Raw genomic sequence first — 17311 nt, forward strand, 5'->3', positions numbered from 1 at the left:
TGGTTTAATTTTCTAACTTCTTCCATTTCTTTTTCAAACTCTTGCACAATATATGTTGTTGAACAATTCCAAAGCAGTTCTTTAAACTTATCCGCTCTCCAACGTGACCTCATATTTTCGTGTATGTGGCGAACACAATAACGGTGCTCTGCACAAGGAAACAAATCTGCGATGGCAGAACTTAAACCCTACAAGAAAGATACATTATGTCAATGATTTCTTTTCCTTTAGATATTAGTATTCAAAACACAAGAAAATAACCTTTTGCCTGTCTGATATAAATGTAAAATTTGAATTTGAAGCCAACCGTAGGTCATCACCCAAGTGAGTTAAAAACCATGTCCAAGAGTTCAATGTCTCAGCTTCAACCACAGCATATGCTAAAGGATATATTCCATTATTCCCATCTAAAGCCTGTGCAATACAATCCAATAAATAAAAGTAAAAAATAAATCAAAATATATGGTTCAACCACAACATAAGAGAAAATGTACCACAACAGATAAAATTTGACCATGGAAAGGTCCTTTCATGAAAGCCCCGTCTACCCCAAGAAAATCCCTCTTCCCTGCTGCAAATCCTTGCTTCAAAGCACCAAGGCACACGTACATGCGCCTGAAGGTTCTTGTCTCAACATCAGGATTTGGTTCACTTTCGACATCAAGCTTGATAGTGGTGTCTGGGTTTTGAGTCTGCACTTCTAACAAATAATCTTGTAAGATCTTGTACTGAGTGGCATAATCACCCCTGATAATTTTTAAGGCTACTTCTCTTGCCCTAAAGGCTTTCATCTTAGAAATATCTACTTTGTAGATACGTTGAAGTTGTTCCCTTAAAGCCTTGACTGGAATTTTTGGGTTTGCTTCCACCAGGTGTAGAATTTGCTTTGAAAGAAACTTGTAATCACAAACCCTAAACTTTCTTGTTTGAAGACATTTATGTTCACTAACATATGTTTTAACTGTCCAATCCTTGTCACGTTTTGTAACGCCTGTGTTTCTGGGCTTGCCATTTTTAGAAATGTAATAGTCTAGGTTAACCTTTGTAACCCGTTTTGAAATAATATAAGTGTATTATTTGAGTATTATGTGTTTTGTGCTTAATTGCTTAATTATGTGGTTTGATTAATTAAGAATAAAAATAAGTGTCAAAATTGAAGTGTATAATAAACTTGATATCTTTAGATAAGGTTGTAGTAGTTGAAACAAGGTTTCCGAGGATATAAAGAATGCCGAAATCCGAGTTATAACGAAGAAGTTATGACCTGTCGAAGTTTCGCGACAAAACCGGTACCGCTGAATGACGTAAAAAGTGAAATTTACGTTAGAGCGATATTTAGCCTTAGTGATCTAAACGAGAATCGAAGATCTCGTTGTTAGTATCAAAGAAACAAAAAGTTAGGCGAGAACGGACGTCAAACGAAGAAGTTATGAATTTATAACGAAATTTTCTGTCCCGGCCTATTAAAAATAAATAATAAAAATAAATTCAAAATTAGTCGACGGAGTCTAAACGAAAGTTGTAGAGCGTAGTCTCACCTTCGCGTGGATATAAAGAACGTCGAAAACGGAGTTCGCATGAAGGAGATATGAATTTTCGAAGTTTATTAAATAATTAATAATTAAAATTAATTATTAAATCCGGCCTTATCCGAAGACGAGTCACCAGACTCATCCGGAGTACGCCCCGCGTACAGCAAGAAATGTCGACACTTCGGATGACGCATGCAGTGATGACTTCGGAGCCCTGTACACCCCGCGTACAAGCGTACACCCCGCGTATGAGGAGGTTCCAGCCTCCTATAAATAGGATGCGAGGGGTCCGGGCATAGTTGCTCATCTCTCCTCCGTTTCGTGCCGAAGCTCTGCGTTTTTACCCCCGAAGCCACCCCGAAGCCCCGGTAATATTCCCGAGTCCCGAAGCAAGTCCCGAGATCCCGAAGATCCCGAGAAGTGCGGTTTCCGAGCCGAAGCTCTGCCCGCGAGAAGTTCGATTTTTGTAGGGATCTTCCAGATCTGCTGAGGATTACTACTTTTGCAAGTCGTAGTGCTGTCCGATCATCTTCTGATCAAGTGAGTGTATACTACCTTTCATAAACGCAATAATAATACAAGTATGGTTTGAGTGTATTATGTATATTGTTGTTTATACGTGTGAGTGCATTGTTACTTTCTCCTAACGTATAATTATGAAGTATTTTTATACGAGATACATGTTACGTGTATATTTTGTTGTTATGTGTGTGAATGTATATTCACATTCTTCTATCTTACAGATCTGATTATTTCTATACGAAATATGTGTTATGTGTGTGTGCCTCATCTGTTATATGGAAAATGTATTGATCGAGCATGCTATACAGGTTTTGAAAATATGTATAAAAATGTATGTTTTTATCTACTAATATGTTGGGTAGAACATGGGTAGATAATTGGTGTGTAATAAACAGATGAGAGGCCTCGTTGTTGTTTTGATCCAGTCATCTAGCGGAATTTAGATGACGACCACGGACTTTTCTAGACAGTCTAGTGGAACGCTAGCAGGCTCATAACCTGTAGCTGTTAATGAACTTGGGTGTTCATTCGCCGTATTCCATCCCCCTTATGGTTGCCTTATTTGACTTATATTGCTGAGGAACCCCCACAGCATGTGTTGTCACCCCGATGAAAATATTCTTAGATTAGGTCCCTTGTGTTAGTTATTTTAGGGACGTAAAGTGAGAATAACGAGAATGGGTAACTGGGTTATTGTTGGTTGATAATAATTAATTTAATCATTTATTGTGGGTTGAAAACCCTATATGCTCACCAGGCTCCCAAGCCTGACCCACTCAGTTTTATTTGTATTACAGTAAGTGGCGCAAGGGCATAAGATGGATGAACCATCAAGTTGTTTTGTTTACAAGTCTGTATATGTATATATTTGTTGAATGACTTGTAATGTTATTGTTTATGCTTATTGGTCTGTATCGGAACATGACACCCCGAGTTTTGATTATATAATGAAAAATACATTTCTTTTATGAAATGCTTTGGTAAACATTGTTTTATCATGTTTTGTTTTTGGGAACAAATTCCGCAACTCTTTCAAATCAAAAGGATTTACTCTGAATTTATTTTAAAAGCATAAATGAAAATCGGTCTTTTCTGGCCGTGATTTTGGGGATGCCACACGTTTCCACTTACTGGCTAAAAGAACCCTAGGACACTTACCTTCTTCATTGACTACTTCTTGACCGGTCCCACCACCTAGGCTTGTTATGGTTCCCCTGCATACAACCCTTACTCTGTTTTTATCATTCTTCTCAAAATCCAACTCCCTTCTTGTATCTATTGCATGTTGGTTAACCCTATCTTTAAACTCCTTTGACAAATTAAATTTCTGATATAAATAGAAAGGCTCACTGACTTGAGCATTTTCGTTCTCATGCGCCCTTCTAATAACTTTAATCTTTTTGTTTCTTTCTCCTTCTATCCCATCATCCGATGAAGAGTCGGACAAGAAAAGTTCCATATCTATAACTTCAAGGTCTGCTTCATTCCCATCTTCTGTAACTACATGATTCTTTCTTTTAGAAGCACCTCCAATCCACTCAACATCTGGTTCAACATTCAAGTGGAATTCTCTCATGTCAACTTCAACATCATCAATGATATTGTCTTCGTCCACAAGAAAGTCACCATCTTGACTCTCACTATCATCACCACTGTTGATCTCATCACCACTGCTATTATCATCACTACTATGTTCAATTTCAGTTTCCATGATGTTTGCATTATCACTTACCATGTCCACCTTGTCAACTGAAGGCTCATTTCTAGTAGGTGAAATAGGAGGGTTGTTTCTATTAGGCTCAAATGTCAACACATCATTAGGCTCAACTTGTGTATCATGCCATTCCAAAAACAATCTTTTTGGGGTACAATCAATCTCAACTATACGTACCTTAGATGGGTTTGGTGACATCGAGTATGTGTGTAATTTCGTTTGCCCGTGCTCTGTATACACCTCTATTAGCTTATGTTGGCCAACATATTTTGCTAAATGCCTTACATCATCATCTGAAGCTAAAGCAAACAAGCCAAAATCCAAATCGCACAGTGGCCTTCGAAAATGATAGTACATCTCCACATGTAGATTTTCATCGATATACCCAAGTTTCACCATCATGTCATCAATATCGTGAACACAGAAAGTCTCGATGTCTATTAACTTAACGTAATGTATCTTTCCGTTTACATACTTCCTTCCAGGAAAATCAGTAAACTTTCCACCATGGTTTAATAGCATGCAAAACATGGTCGGATGATCACCTATTAAGGAAATGCCCCAAAATTTTTGATTAACATTTGATTAGGGTTGTAGGATTTCACGAAGCAAATGCAAATAAAAATGAGATTAGGGACTAGGCGGACTTACCATATTAAAGACGAACTTCTGCTTCACTGATCATCCGTCCTCGTGCTTCACTTAAATTCCCAACCGGCATTGTTGATTATTTGGAAAAGCATACAAAGTTTTAGCTAGCGACTAGGGTTTTCGTTTGAGAGAAGAAAGGGAATTCGTCTGACAAGTGTGTGTTTGTGTGTGTTTTGGTTTGACGATGATCGGAATCGTAAAACCATCCATCTTCTAAATGGCGCTAATATATTGTAGGGTTGAAAGGACAAAAATGCCCCCAGCGTGCCACTCACGTGAGTAGTTCCTAACCCCAAATAAGACGGAAAGTTAACTAAGGGACTAGGAGGGTAACGAAATAAAGTTATAGGGATTGTCCGAGTTAAAAATTCTTTCCAGGGACGAAGCGTGCAAGTAAGAGCAAACCATAGGGACCAACCGTGTAATTTTATCTAAATAATAGTTTATAAAAATAAACCTTTAGAATATCAGGTGTTGTGATTCAAAAATCGATAGATAGGCCTTTGAGAGGCCAAAATACTAAGGTGTCAATTTGTTCATTGCGATTTTAAACCAAGTTTGGTCACAAATTAAAACATTTTCAACGATGGTATGTAATTCAAGGATTCATATTGATTTAGGTTCTTGAAACTTTAAAATATTGAACAAAATCTATATAGAACCTTATAATAAGGACAATAATCACCGTAATCAGGAAGTTCATGTGATGAAACTTGATATTATAAGGACCAATGATGAAAAATGTTTCATTTTTAGACTCAACAAGATGAAAAATATACAAACTACCTTAATCATGTCAAATCTTGTGTTTAACCGTTCTTTATTGCAAAAGTAAGATGCCAAAATATACAAACTAATGATAATACAATGCTCTAACTGGCCCTATTGGTTAAGTTCTTTGAACCTGCAAAGCCAACACATTAAAGAAACATAGAAAAAACCTTTTTAGGAACAAACCTGATATAATAAAACCTTCACCCAATATATTTATAAGATAAAAATACAAAAAGTTAAAAATGGTGAAATCAATTATAAGTAAGGATTAAAATAAAAACCTGTTAAGAAAGAACCATCTGCAGGAGGGATATTTGAATCAACATGTATTTTCTGATGATTTCAAATTTTGAATTATCCGAAATTCAGGGAAGGAGATAGAATTTTTTGAGAAATATAAGGATTCAAAACACAGGTTAAAATTTAATATTATTTTATTGATGACTACTTGTACTATTAGCTTAATGATTTGAACATCTTAAAAAAATAATATTATTATATTCAATCTATTTTTAGAAATAGTAGGATTTCTTTTATAAGATAGTATATATATATATATATATATATATATATATATAGAGAGAGAGAGAGAGTCAAGATCAAATAAGAAGGAAAATTTTGGTAGGAAGGTAAGAAACTTTTTATATGCATATTTTCTTAGCAAAAAAATATAATGAATCATTAGATGATTCAAAAGTAAGATGATTCATAAGAAAAAATTCCGAAAAAAACACCTTTATGATTCATTTTTAGGTAAATCAAAAAAAAATTCATTTTTATAACAATTTTAGTGAATATCAACAAAATCATCATAAAAATGAATCATCGAAATGTTATTTCGGGATTTTTTTGGTGAATCATCTGATTATTGATTCATTTAGTGATTCATTTGTTTTGTTCGCCAAAAAAATAAGTCGAAATTTTTTTTTCTTACCTTCCTACCAAAAAAATTTCTTACCGGATCTCTCTCTCTCTCTCTACACACACACACACACACACACACACACATATATATATATATATATACTAATAAAAGAGTAGCTCTTTTGGTATGTGTTATCATATTAAACATTTTAATTAATGTGTTGCCACTTGTCAATCTATTAGTTTTTGCATTTTAAATTTATTAGACATCCTCGTTAATGTGATTCCAATTTAAATTTTAAATTTTAAAATATTGCTTTCATTAATTTACAAATAAAATCCCAATACTAATAAAAGAGTAGCTCTTTTGTCATGTATCATCATATTAGACATTTTAATTAATATGTTGCCACTTGTCAATCTATTAGTTTTCCATTTTAAATTTATTAGACCTCCTCATTAATGTGATTCCAATTTAAATTTTAAATTTTAAATTTTAAATTATTGTTTTCATTAATTCACAAATAAAAAATATCTAATATATATTAAAAATTAATTTTATATATTTATTTGAATCTTTGATTATAACTTCACATAACTAATAAAAATATCTCTTAAATTAATAATTTATTTAAAATAAATTATTTATAATTTTGAGTTTTTACTATAAAAGTTTGATTAATTTTATAACCGTGGTTTCCACGGGTTATAAGCTAGTATATATATATATATATATATATATATATATATATATATATATATATATATATATATATATATATATATATATAGGCAAAGGTTCAAATGAGAACGAAAAAAGGTTAAGAACCGTAAGAATCTCTAATTTTAGATGTTTATAAAGGGTTTAGGGTTTAGGGTTTAGGGGTTAGGGTTAAGGGTTTAAGGTTTAGGGTTTAGGGGTTAAGGTTTAGGGTTTAGGGTTTAGGGTTACCCTAAATCCTTTATAAACATCTAAAGTTAGAGGTTCTTACGGTTCTTAACCTCTTTTGGTTCTCATTTGAACCACTCCTTATATATATATATATATATATATATATATATATATATATATATATATATATATATATATATATATATATATATATATATATATATATATATTAAAGTTCTCAGGAAAAGGGATAGTAAATATTGTTTTTTTTGCCGAATTGGTCCCTGTATAATTGTTGGGCTTCAAAAGTTAGGAATAGTAAATTTGGATGTTTTTTGGCAACTTTGCTCCTCGTTCATTAACCGTTTTGACACTTTTGGTCCCTGCAATCAATATTTTTACACTTTTTAGGACCTTTTAATATTTAAAGTTTGGCCATAAAACTTTAACGGTTTGACAACTTTGATCCCTTTTCTAAAAAGTTGTTAATTCCTACCTCTTTAATTATTTAGCCATTTTGACACTTCTGGTCCTTGCAGTCAAATCTTTTACATTTTTTTTTTCATAAAAACATGAAAAAAGCGGTCCAGGGCAAAGCCCGGGCTATAAGCTCCTAACCGTATATAATTTTAAAAGCATACACGTAGCAAGTTCCATATAATCAACAAAGCTCAAATATCAGTATAACATGGCTAATTTGGGCCTTTACTACGGATCACATGTTTATTGGGCCTTAGTGGTCCATTTACATGTCTATTGGGCCTAAATTACCCTTTTATATGTTTATTGGGCCTTAGTGGTCAATTTACATACTAATTGGGCTTGGACTGAAAATCACATGCTTAGTGGATCTTAACTATCCCTCTACATATCCATTGAACTTCATATATTCATATACATACTTTTGGATTTGAAAACTTAAAACATGCACGTAAACATTATACTTGGTGCAATTCATTACTCGTGAACAAGTTGAGAATCTAGCAAGACTTGTCGGTTGACACCTTTAAGTGTATGATTGTAACCTGTAGTTATAACCAGAGTTTCCTGGAGGGAGAGTGGAAGTTTGTGTATAGATCTATAGGGGGTGACCCCCCACGCCTTAGTTGTACGCTACAACTATACTAGGCCAGTCTAAGGCGACAAACCTTACCTACATCAAAATCGGCGCCTGAAAACACCAAGACAGAGGAATTAGTCATTATCAAGCATGGTTGTAACGGCTCACTTAGAGACTAACTCCATAAAATATTTCGGTATATTTATACCCATCTTGACGATACTAAAAACATACATACATCGATACTTGGTCTTAGGATTTTTTATTACCTACTTTTATAAGAAGAAAATATCGGATTTTCTGGGATAAATACATTTATACATTACCTTCTACGTACAACAGAAAATACATGAATTTTATCTGGATTGCATTTTTGTTTACCTATACATTCCAAAAGCAGCAAACACACATGCATTAATACTTGATTTTGACACATTACTTTCAAATTATTTACAGAAAATATCAGATTTTCTGGTGTTTTACGAACTATTCAAACTTTTCATTCAAACATGCTTATGAACTCACCAACATTGTATATGTTGACATTTTCAAAATAACTTGTATTCTCAGGGAATCGATAAGCGGAAAGGTCAGCAGAGAATGTGTAAATTATTGTATTTTTTTATCATCGTATATTGAACTTTCATTTTGGCATGTAACTTATAATACTATACTTGATGTACACAATGCTGGTTGTATTTTAATATGTATGATGATGGTGTTGTTTTGTTTCAATTATATAGATTGTGATGACATTACAAGATGAAGTCACGCACAAGCCCCCGGACATTTCCGACGTCTAGTTCGGGGGTGTGACACTTCAGATGGTCATCCTCATCGTCATCAGCATCCTCATCCTCGTCGTCATCCTCATCACCATTCTCTTCCTCATCGTCAATATCACCCACATCCCGATGCCCTGTTGCAACTTCCTTAACCAGTCCTGCACCATCAAGTACTTCTTCATCTATGTTACCAACAACATCGTCTTTGTGTTCATCCAACCATTCCTGTATGTTACTATTCCCAAAATGGTCTACATAATACATACATAGGGAGTATAACACCACATTCATATGCAATTGCTATAAATTCGAAATAATCCGGGTCATTGCTAATTAAAGTCAAACCTTTTGGAAAATAAATATCAGGTTAGCAGCAATAAAGCTTCTCACACATTTCCCCATTGAACCTTTCGATGAACGCAACGCACCCGTCCTTTTCCATGGTTGCGAAATCGATATCCGAAAACCTCTGAGTAATTCTATCGGTGTAGCGTATGGGGTTTCTGCCAAACATTCCTTGGAAAGTGGACATCTACTTGTAAGAATACAGGTTCCATGTTTGAGGAATCAGAAGCAGATCACAATAAAGAGTTTATCGATGAAGTGTTGAATAATGGAAGTAAAATGGCTCTTTTATAAAGTATATACTAACAGTAAGAAGGAAGCGACTAATTAATGACATGACATTATACAAAAGTCACAATCAGCATCCGATGTAGTGTTAGTAGAAGGAGGTGGACTAAAAATGACCGGTTGACCCCTTCACAATTGAAATAAGGACTCAATCGACTTTACAAAGTGTAATTTGTTCCCTTATTAAGCCACAAAATAAGTTAAATGACTAAATAAGTAAACCTTAAAAACATAATAGGACATATATGTTATTTTTCCAGTATCTTTTATCTAATATGTTTTGCATACATTCCCGGTTTCCCATTGTACCAAAGATTATGACCATTGCAAATTCCTTCCACTTCTTTACTAATAATTTACTAATAAAGACCTTCATTGACGTTATAACCATATGCCATATCGTTCCTCTTCAAATTTATCACATGCATGTTTACAGTATGGAACAAATATTTTCTCTTTATCTTTTCAAAGTTCGTTCATGAACAAATATTTATACGAAAACGTCTACATGTAAAGCTCACATATGCAAAATCAAATGAAACTGGTTAAACCTTGTTTTTTCCTAAATAACATGTAATTTATTCGCATCAAACCCTATTAAATAAGAACCGAAAAAATTACTATTTTCTATATAAATAAATTCTCGTAAATAATTATAAATATGTCACAATTGCCAAATCGTTAAACAAAAGGGCTAATCTCGTAAATATCTAATTTCGTAAAATCTACTCTACTTCTTCAGTAGCCGGCTCGTAGTAATACCCAATCAACGATAGCCAGGTGGCACCTGTGACACAAACACATGACGTGTTCATCTATTATTGGTCCACGTGGTTTTATGCTCCAACGTGGATCCGTTTCTTCGAAAACTCAACGCTGATCCAAACGTCATTACCAAAGACGAAGTCCGCATATTTAAACCCCGCTCTCTATCTCGTGATCACACACACACTCTGTGTAGCGATGGCGAATCGGAGGTTAAACCCTACTTCTCTAGCCTTTCTAGCTCTACTTCTGCTCTTCTCGATCGCTTCTGCTAAAGTGTTCTTTGAGGAGCGCTTCGATGGTAAGTCTTCAATGAACATCGTTATGAATTTGCTTGCATTTTGAATCTATATAGACGTTTCAGTTCGTATGAACTTGTATTAGTCCGATTTGCTTAGGATGATCTGATCTATTCCGTCAAGGTTAGATATGTAAATTTGTAGTTGATCGATGAGAATAGTTGGTATATCAATCGAGATTGGAATGAATTGTATAATTTGAAGCCGTTAGCAGACTGAAGTCTTTAAGCGTCAATTTGATGTGTTGAAAGAGTGACGAAAGGAACTGATATCTGTTATTTTTAGTCTGGTTTTAGCATAGTATTTCTGCTTTTGGTCTAGTTAGGTGGCTGTTACGGCCATTGTGAGATATTGCTGTTATGCACAATCGTCAATGCCTGAACAGAATTATAAATGGTACATCGCTCTTTTAGGTGTGTTCGAATCAAGGCTATTTATCGATGGATCTGTTCTTTTCTTTATGATAGATCAACAAGTCAATCACGCCCATCCCTAGACATTGATTACTGTTTCTAGTGATGATAACAGTTCCACTATAGTAGCCCGATCCTTGGGACACATTTATGAGAAAAAAACATCTTCACCGTATTCAAAATTTTCAGCTTTCCCCATGTGGCTTCTGCAGAATATAGTTCGTTTTCAAAATAAGTTCTACATTCATGTAGCTAATTCTTGTTACATTACATAATATTTGGTTGTTTATCTAATACATCTGATTCAAATCATTCAATGTTTATCATCAGATGGATGGGAAAGCAGGTGGGTAAAATCTGACTGGAAGAAAGATGAGAACATGGCTGGGGAGTGGAATTACACTTCTGGTAAATGGAATGGAGATGCCAATGATAAAGGTAAGCCCTTTTGTGCAATGCAAAGGATTTTAAATATAAGTTTTTGCTTGGTCACGTACTTACATAAACTGTTTTTCTTTCTTTCTATCTGGTAATAGGTATCCAAACCAGTGAAGACTACAGGTTTTATGCAATTTCAGCTGAGTACCCTGAATTCAGCAACAAGGATAAAACTTTAGTCTTCCAGTTTTCTGTTAAGCATGAACAGAAGCTCGATTGTGGTGGTGGCTACATGAAATTGCTGAGTGGTGATGTTGATCAAAAGAAATTTGGTGGTGATACCCCATACAGCATCATGTTTGGACCTGATATTTGTGGGTATGCAACAAAGAAGGTTCATGCAATTCTCACATACAATGGAGAAAACAAATTGATCAAGAAAGATGTTCCTTGTGAAACTGATCAACTTTCACATGTTTATACCTTTGTCCTCCGCCCTGATGCCACCTACACCATCTCAATTGATAATGTTGAGAAACAAACAGGAAGTTTGTACTCTGATTGGGATCTTCTCCCAGCAAAACAGATAAAGGACCCTGAGGCCAAAAAGGTAATTGTACTTTGTTTCTTGACTTTCTTCAAAGTTAAGTCCCCCCCTCCCTTTTAATAGTAACTCAATTCTAAATAAATTTACAGCCTGAAGATTGGGATGAGAAGGAATTCATTCCTGACCCTGAAGACAAGAAGCCTGATGGTTATGATGACATCCCAAAGGAGATTTCAGACCCTGATGCCAAAAAGGTTTAATTTCTATTTCCATTATCAATTTTACATTTATGATTATTTAGTTTTTGATTATAATGAGGTAAAATTGCAGCCAGAGGATTGGGATGATGAGGAAGATGGTGAGTGGACTGTTCCAACTATTCCAAACCCTGATTACAAGGGTCCATGGAAGGCAAAGGTTTGTGTTTTTTCTTTTTAATTTTAAATGCACATTTTTATAACATTATATATCAATCAGTAAGTAAGTAAGTAACATATGTTATAAAAATGTTTTCCATTTGACAGAAAATCAAGAACCCCAACTACAAAGGAAAGTGGAAGGCACCCATGATTGACAACCCAGGTTTTTGTTCTTTCATCTCTTAAGTTGTTTTCAATCTTTGATTCTTTAACTTTTTTATTGAAAATGATTTTCTTTTTCTTTTTTTATATAAAATGTAGATTTTAAAGATGACCCAGATCTCTATGTTTTCCCCAAGTTGAAGTATGTTGGCATTGAGTTGTGGCAGGTAATTAATTTTATAATTGTATTGAATGCAATTTTGTTATCTTTTTTTGATTGAATGCTGAAATAAATGTGATGTTTTGTTTTTTTTTTACAGGTTAAATCTGGAACTCTTTTTGACAATGTGTTGATATGTGATGATCCTGAATATGCCAAACAAGTGGCTGAACAAACATGGGGAAAACAAAAAGATGTAAGTTGCTTTTTATACAAGTCTTTTAGTCTGTTTTCTGGTTTATTCTTTATATTAAATATTTTCAAATTCTCATTATGCTTAATTCTTTTTTTTTTTAGGCTGAAAAGGCAGCATTTGAAGAGCTAGAAAAGAAAAAGGAGGAAGAGGTATCAAATCTTTTTGTTCATTGTTTCTTACGTTCATATAATTATTTATTATAGCATAATACTTTAAAAAAATCTACCAAATTATAGAATCTTATTCAAATACTAAGCAATTTTCACTGCTATAATTGAGTATTTTTTTTTTATCAAAGTATAATATACTTTTTTCTTTTCCATAATTCTTTATTTTTTTGTCCCCCTTTTAGGAATCAAAGGATGATCCGGCTGATTCTGATGTAAGCTTTCTCTGACAACTTTTATTATGATTATTATTATTATTTTTAATTTTTAATTCTGGATTTTAAATTTATTAAATGTTATGTTTTTTTTTTCAGGCTGATAATGATGATGCTGAACCAGAAGATGATGAAGAGGCTGATGAAAATGATGTTAAGGTAATTATGATGAAATAGCAAATTTACTTTTATTCATTTGTTTATTATATCCCCTTTTGAAAGGGCAATACTGTAATAAATAAATAAATGAAAGTATAGTGCTATTTCTTGCATATGTCTCTTTTTGTCTACACACTGATTCTCATTCTTATTTTTTGTATTTATGTATGCAGGATGAGCTATAGAAGAGGCTTTCAGCAGTTAGAGTTTAAGATTTTTTTTTTTTTTTTTTTTTTTTTCTATTTTACTTTTAAGTTGAGTTTCTAGGACTTTTTTTTTTAATAGAGATTATAAACAACTGGAAATGTAATGCAGATGAGATTTTCTGAACCCTGAATTGAGAATTCCATTGGTCTCTATTTACTACAGGAATTTTATTGGAATCTGTTGTGGTGGATTGGAATTGGAATTGAAATTGAATGGAATGGCCATCTAATTACCTCAGCTTATGTTTTATCACTTTATCTAATATGATTTAATGTAAATCTATTTTTGTATTTTCTTTTTGGTCACTTGAGATATTTCGAACTACAAATAATAAATATATTTTCAAAGTATCAAAAGAGGAGGACTGTGTAAAGCAAGGCATATTTTAAAGTTCTAGTGTGTTTAATTATACAAAAGATTATATATATATATATATATATATATATATATATATATATATATATATATATATATATATATATATATATATATATTTCCTTTTAACTACGAAACAAAATGTCATAATACATCAGCATCAAAAAAGATATCGACATGCTTTTGATGGATGGCTGGCTATATAATATTCCAATCAAAGGTCCACTGGCTTCTTGAGAATTCAAGTCATGTCCACTTTCTAAAAAAACAATATGCCAAAAAGATATACAACGGAAACTTGGGAAATGAATTAAATGAATTTGGATCGATATTATGAATTTCATAAAAATATTAACTGGAGGCAGAATTGTAGGTGTGCGATTATTTTATTGGTTTATGTAAAAGCCGTTTAATATTTTTATGTGGATAATTAAGAAAATGGTCGAATTCTTTAATTTTTTATATTATGCATTGAGATATATTATGAAAAATTTATCGTTGGCTTGGGGATTATGAGAATCATAGTGCTTCAATTACTTTCGGAGTTTCGGACAATATTTTCAGTATCTTTGGTCGGTGGAAAATCACATGCATGTTATCAAATTATTATGGATTTAAATGTCCCTGAAACCGTACATGTCAATCATATGATGTACGAAAAACACATTTTATATATATATATATATATATATATATATATATATATATATATATATATATATATATATATATATATATATATATATATATATATATATATATATATATATATATATATATATATATATATATATATATATATAAACAGATTTTTTAAAGATGAGTTTGTTTAAAAGAAATATAAAACAACCGGGACTTGTCTATAGGAGACAATTGTATGGTATGGTTAGGAAAGTGGAGACAATCTCATCAAAGGTACAAGGAAGAGAGGTCGACTGGGAAGGAAGTGAGAAGATGATGTTAGGTTAGAATTAGATATGAATGAGTTATCCCTCTTCTTCGGGGACATGACCATAGATAGGAGAGCATGAAGGTCTAAAATAAAAGTTGCAGATTAGTATTGATGTAGTTTAGGGTCTAACTTCCTTTTTGTTTATGTTTGCTTGCTAGTTTCCACATACTTATTGATGTTCTCTATTTACTTCTGTTCTCAACTTACTTCTTGTATTTCTCTCCATTTCTTGTGTATTTATCCATGTTTTACTTGATGTTGCATGCCCCTCTTCGTGTGTAGATTTATTCATTTAGCGGTCTTTGTAGTCAGACACACAACACCTTATTATTTATCTCAGGAAAGAACTTTGTTTGCAAATTTCTTATGTAGGATTAAGAAAAAACTTTTTTTTTTCCCTTTGTGGCATAGATTTTGGAAGCAGTCTTTCAATCTTACAATTAGGTCTCCCGATCATCTTATTTATCTCTTACCTTATTTTTTTTTATAGGAATGAAGTAATTTTGTTGTAAAACAACTGGAAATGTAAAGATTTTCTAGCCCTGAATTGACAATTCCTTTTGTATATTGACTACCCAACCATTAATAGAAATAAGAGGGGAACCCCATGTATGTGTGTGTGATTTTTTTTTTTTGCAAAATGATTTTTGTTTATTTATATAGTGAAACATGGCAAATAGTAGCATTTATACTATTGCCCAAATCGACCCTGAATTAAGATCAATTCGGTTGTCTGTCGATTATATCCTCTTTGAAAGGAAATCATAGGAAAGAGGATTAGAATGTGTTGTGATCGAATCAGGAATTAATGGAATGGGATAGGCAGATAAATTAGCTTCAAAGTACAAGATGCAAAAAAATATGCTGCTAGCCTTGTATGGGGAAATTTAAGGACCCAACACAAATCATTTTACCAAATAAAATACCAAAGTGGAAATTACTGTTACGAATATAACATGCACTATTGCACTAGGGAGTAGGGACAACTAAATGATATGCCTCACATTTTTGTGATGTTGAAATTATGAATGTATCAAAGTAGTATGGGTAATATATGGTTTGTCGTGTTAAAACGTTTTAAGAACTATTTTAAATTATTCGGTTCATTATGATCAGAATATTTTATTTAACAGAAAATTGCAAATATAATCATTTAGGGGAAAGACCTTTAACAAATTGACCACCATATTGCACAATGTGACTTTTCACAACTATATATTTTGTGTTTTCTTTAATTAGATTTCAAAATAGGATTGTGCATTTAGAAAATTCCTTGCAAAATTTGCCAAATATGTTGCAAATAGATGATTTTTTTTCATCACAATATTACATTTTTTTATGCATTACAAATTTACAATAACATAAATATAAATTCTAATCAAGCCCATAGTACTAATAACACCTAAATCCATAAAATTATATTGATAAAAACTTTAATTGACCAAATTTAATGAAAAACACTCTACAAACAAAATCATAATATCCAAAATTCATAAAACTTTCATTATGTTAAAGTTTACAACCATCTTTTTTGAAGCAAAGTTCATACACGAGTAATCAAATGTAATCCATTATTATCATAATACAACTTATATTTGTATTATATATATATATATATATATATATATATATATATATATATATATATATATATATATATATATATATATATATATCTCGAGATGGGAACCCAAGGATACCTCATATGTATTTATCCCTGCATTTATTTATTATTATTTGTTTACTTCATAGATTCACATCCTCGTCTCCATAAACGCTAAACCCTAAACTCAGTCAAATTGGTTTTACGAGTTCTCATTGTAAATTCATAAAAGATTACATCTCTTTATAGAATCCTCTTGTTACTCCTAAGAATACTACATAACTTTACAATGAATACTACAAAATTGACCTTCACCCACAACCCTTGGGTAATCTATGGGTGATGACTTTTATCCATGCGTTTTCTATGAAACCAAATCCATACGTAAAAGCTCGTGGATATTTTTTTGGAAAAATGACATTGTAGCCCTACAATGTATTTCACATTTTGCCCATTAAATCATTTATGTTGTTTCCATGCCTTTTAAGGAAACAAAGTTAGTTTTGTCGGTCCAATAGGTCCCTCTTGTAAAAACGAAGGGCATTATATCAGCTCACTTAATTGTCTAATCATTTATTTGTTTATTATAAAAGAAATGACACGTCTCTTTCCCTTTCTCCCTCCCTCTCTCTCTCTCTCACACACACACACTCTCTCTCTCTCTTTCTCTCTCTCCCCTACCTAAGCCCCTAAATCAACACAAGAAAACCCATTAAACATTATCAACTAGATCTTCTCTCAATTCTCATTGCATTAATCGATTTTGGAACTTCAATGTCCTCAGTCGACAACTTGCATACCTCTTCATCGTTTAAGGCTCACAGACTCGCCTATTCCAGTGGAGATTGATTCATGTGTTCTACTTAC

The 17311-nt window shown here is 32.7% G+C and overlaps 1 protein-coding gene across 1 annotated transcript; it reads left to right on the plus strand.

Moving 5' to 3' along the window:
- Positions 1–10336: 10336 nt before the first annotated feature.
- Positions 10337–13751, plus strand: LOC145014460 (calreticulin-like). The gene is made up of 12 exons (XM_078972832.1): positions 10337–10493; positions 11235–11342; positions 11441–11892; positions 11979–12083; positions 12160–12246; positions 12354–12411; positions 12510–12577; positions 12671–12766; positions 12868–12915; positions 13119–13148; positions 13248–13307; positions 13481–13751. Exons 1-12 carry the CDS (start codon positions 10391–10393, stop codon positions 13490–13492), a joined length of 1227 nt encoding a protein of 408 aa, XP_078828958.1. The 5' UTR covers positions 10337–10390; the 3' UTR covers positions 13493–13751.
- The last annotated feature ends 3560 nt before the right edge of the window (positions 13752–17311 follow it).

The sequence above is a fragment of the Lactuca saligna genome, chromosome 9 (genome assembly GCF_052625555.1).
Source record: "Lactuca saligna cultivar CGN05327 chromosome 9, ASM5262555v1, whole genome shotgun sequence".
NCBI lineage: Eukaryota > Viridiplantae > Streptophyta > Magnoliopsida > Asterales > Asteraceae > Lactuca > Lactuca saligna.